Below are 4,161 nucleotides of genomic sequence, written 5' to 3'. Positions count from 1 at the left end.
ATGCTCCCTATACTTCTGTTAGTCTTAAAGGTGCCACAGGACCCTCTGTTGCCCTTCACAACAATACTTCATTTTAAATGCTATTTTAATTTTTATTCTAGTTATCTGATAATGATGCATCTTTTATCTTAGTGTTAAAATGCTGCATTTTTCACTACCTTAATTCACTAATACTGACAAGGCTGCAATTTCTAGGCTGGTTACTCACATAATAAACATTTGTAATGAACAAAATACATTTAATAACTGTGTGCAGATAGGTCAATGGAGTGAAACTACAGATCTTCATATACAGCATTTCTTTTTCCGGGTATATTTACATAATAAACAAAAGTAATCCTTTAATCTCAAGAAATTATAAGATCCTCTACTGTGCTTGGTAAAGGAATCAAAACATTTAAATCTTTGCTCCTTCCTATACAAACAAGTCAGTCTTCATTAAAAAAAAATTATTTAAAACACTCCAAAATGATACTTAAAACTTCACCTACTCAAAAGATACCAGTGAAAACAACAGAGGTATGCTTTTAAATCGAATTTCTCCCATCCCAGAAGAGCTACTGCTTGAACTTGCTTTTTATTTTCTACTCTCACAGATGGAAAGAAGGTGCACTGCAGAGGTGCCAGACTCACTGGTACATAATGACCCAACCTGTCGCATCTGAAATGCTGACTGTGGCAAGCACTGCAGGCTTCAAGAAAACATAATTAAGTCCTGGAACATTCTTCCAGATAAATTTCTATTAAAACTAAATATTCAAAAGTCCGTGGTTAAGTACTTGTTGCTTGGAGATAATGAATTATTCATTTGATCTTATAATAAATATTTTAACTTGTGATATACCTGTAAAATACCAAATAGAGGCTGCTCTGCATTTTAATTTGAGCAAAACATGTCTGTATTTGCATGCTCTTTTCAGACATTTTGTTCTTTGTAAAAAGAACAGGAGTACTTGTGGCACCTTAGAGACTAACAAATTTAATCTACATATCACACAGACTAAATTTGTTAGTCTCTAAGGTGCCACAAGTACTCCTGTTCTTTTTGCGGATACAGACTAACACGTTTGTTCTTTGTGTTTTTGCTGAATTTAAAGTGTTCATGAAAAGTGGAGGATTCAAGAACAGAGCCTCTTACTGGATCACTGTATATGGAGTGATCCCAGTAGGGACAAAAATGCCACAGGTATATCTTATATTTAAGTATTTCCAGGATTTTAGTTTTTTCTACACAATCTAGGCTTTCATTTAAACAAATAAAGGTCAAAAGTTTCAAATGGAGAGTGTCTAAAACTAGGCAACTAAATCCGTACTTAGGCACCAAAATAAGTGGCTTGAATTTCAGAAGTTCTGACCACCCCCAACTCCTTCTAGTGTCAACAGAAACAGCGTCCGCTCAGACAGCGCCTCTAAATCAAGCCACTTGTTTCAGTGCCTAAATATGAATATGCTGCCCAACCTTAAACACCTACATCTGAAAATTTTAGACTAAGTTTCTAGTCCTCTGTATTACTAGATGGCCATCAAAAAACTGTCTCTATCCAAACAACAGAAACAGCAAAGTTGTGAACTCCAGTCTACACCACACCACTAACCTCAGTGAGGTCTCTGCTTGGAGTCCAGTTGAGATCTAAAAGACACACAATAAGGTAAAGCACTCCTCCCACTTTAAAAAAAAGACATTGTTTTCTAAGCTATTTATAGAATGTAAAACCTTTGCCTACCCAGTCCTTGGAGTAATAAGACTCTACTGCCACAATGTCTGGAAAAGAAAGAGAATGAGAGTTTCTCTATCCATTTATCTTTGCATTTTAAAAAATTACTCCCAATCTCCCTTCTCCTGTTGCAGCTCCAACATAGAACCTCAACTCCAGACCCTAAAATGGGCACATGGCTCACAGCATGTACTTCAACTTGTACTTTAGCTTCCCAGGCCTATAAGAGATTTGGTGTCACAAAAGTACGAACTGTCTTCATTTTGCTGTCTAATGTTGCATTATTTGAACTGATGCACAAATATTGGAGGTGCTTTTGTTAATGTTACATGCTCCCCTAAACTGCAGATCAGTGAAGTTTTACATTGTCATGTAAAGGTACACCTGCTATAAAACTGTCCATTTGTTAAAATTCATAAAGTAAGATTAATGATGAACAAAGAATTCTACATATTTGAAAGAAATAGCTCAAAAGAATTTTCCAAAACTCTCTGCGTGATTGCAGGACAAACCGAAATCAGCAATAAGTTTAAAATGTATAACCATTTACTAGTAAATCAATTACACAGTAGAGGACAGTTCCTACAATGCTTCACAAACATTCCTAGCAAAATTCCCTCTAAGTTTCTTCAAGTTTTCCAGCATCCCTGGGCACAACCTGCAAGGATTAATAAGCCACTTAAAACTGACCTATACATTATATAAGCACAAAGTTGAATATGTAAAGATATAAAGGCTTATAACAGAGGCAGCCTTTGTTCAAAAACTTAGGTTTGGGTATTCAGAATTACTAGTACAAGGATTTCCTTATTGTGACTTTTCTTGACACTTTGGAAGTAGGGCTTGCAAATTGTATTTCTGTATCTGTTGGTACAAGGCCCCACAAATGCGGTCCTAAGTGGTCACTTCTCCTGCTTATGCTTAACACACTGAACTAGAACCCTACAAATTCCCACTCCTTGTCTAAAGTTGGTGGGAACATTACATTATCCACTGCCACTTTCATAATGAATAGGTCTGCCAGAAATCAGCTGTGTTGGGCAGAGTGGATATGCAAGACAAAAGAGTTCTCTCTTTTCATTCCCTCTTCTTGTGCCTGTGGAGATCAAAGGGTATATATGGCTCCTTGCCCATTCACTCAAACACTTATGTCACACACCTATGCCTCTGGAGATGGGTGCCTGTACGTGGGAGGCAGAGCAAAAAGATGAGGTGAGATCAGGCAGGCAGCATGCTTGCCTGCCAAAACCTCATACCACACTCCATGTATCAATTTAGTGCTCATTCCATCCATATACTCAACTTGGTGTCCAATCCACCCTTGTACCATGTACCAAAACTAGAACTCAGCTGACCATGGGTCCCACTCCAGCGCCTCACCTGACCACATTGGGGTGCTCAAAGGTCTCCAGGTGCCTCAATACTGCCACCTCACGGATGGTGGAGAGTGGCATTCCCTCCTCGCTTGTCTGCACCCGCACGCGCTTCAAGGCTACAAAACGACCTCCATGCTTCAAGTCTCGGGCCTTGAATACCTTCCCATAGGCTCCTTCACCAATCTCAGCCACACATTCATACTGCTGGTCAGCTAGGCTCATGCTGTCCTTATCCATGCTGGTGCTGCTTCTTCTCTTGTCTCTGGAGTACCTCAGGTCCTGCTGTTGAACTGGCTGCTTCCTGCAAACTAGTATTTTGCTACTGCTGAAAATGTACTGCACACACCAGTTGCAGAGCTGCCACTGCTGGAGGAGCAGGCAGGATGATTTCACCCTCCTGCTCCCCTGTTCTGCTTCAATACAGTCCCCAAAATGCCTTCTCTCTCTCTCTCAGCCACCAGCAATTATCATATAGTCTTTGGGATCATTGTCTGGGTAAAGCCAGTTAGATCTATGGGACAAAAAAAAAAAAAAAAAAAAAAAACCCAAACATTAGAAGTTCATTAGTGCTGGGGTTGTCTCCTCTCCAGCATCATTTCTCCCTGTACATAACATGCATCTGCTGCATCTTCAGTTCACTTACTTTACATGGTTTAATAACTGAGAAAAACAGACTGACATACATTATTTGATGAGATGGACGTATGCAGGACACAATACGATGCAGATGATGGGAGCAAGTGTAATGCTGTAGGAATGCAAGGCATGAACAGCACTGTATGGTTACAGGGTAGGTTCAACACTGCACAGGGAGGGGTAGCAAGTCAGTGCCAAGGGAAAGGGTGGGTACCAGCTCAGTGCTGAGGATGGGGGGTGGGATATAGTCCCAGGGCAGGGAGTACCAGCTCAGTGTTGGGGATGTGGGTTGAGTGAGCAGTCCTACAGAAGCAGGTAGCAGCTCAGTGACGAGGATGGACAGAGTCCTAGGGCAGGGGATAGCAGCTCAGTGATCGTTGGGCAGAGTCGCAAGTTGGGGGAGGGGTAGCAGCTCAGCATTGGGGATGTGTGTG

General features: G+C 40.7%; 1 protein-coding gene across 1 annotated transcript in view; it reads right to left on the bottom strand.

The window, feature by feature from the left end:
• Positions 1–4,161, bottom strand: part of CDK6 (cyclin dependent kinase 6) — a 171,541-nt gene that overhangs the window by 165,963 nt on the left and 1,417 nt on the right. Inside the window, exon 2 of the mRNA XM_024219050.3 lies at positions 3,096–3,602. Coding sequence (XP_024074818.1) covers positions 3,096–3,328 — 233 coding nt within the window. The 5' untranslated portion in view covers positions 3,329–3,602. The remainder of the gene's footprint in view (positions 1–3,095; positions 3,603–4,161) is intronic.

Source organism: Terrapene carolina, unplaced genomic scaffold, assembly GCF_002925995.2.
Source record: "Terrapene carolina triunguis isolate 2854851 unplaced genomic scaffold, T_m_triunguis-2.0 Scaffold84, whole genome shotgun sequence".
Taxonomy (NCBI): Eukaryota; Metazoa; Chordata; order Testudines; family Emydidae; genus Terrapene; species Terrapene triunguis.
This window is presented reverse-complemented; position numbering and strand designations above follow the sequence as displayed.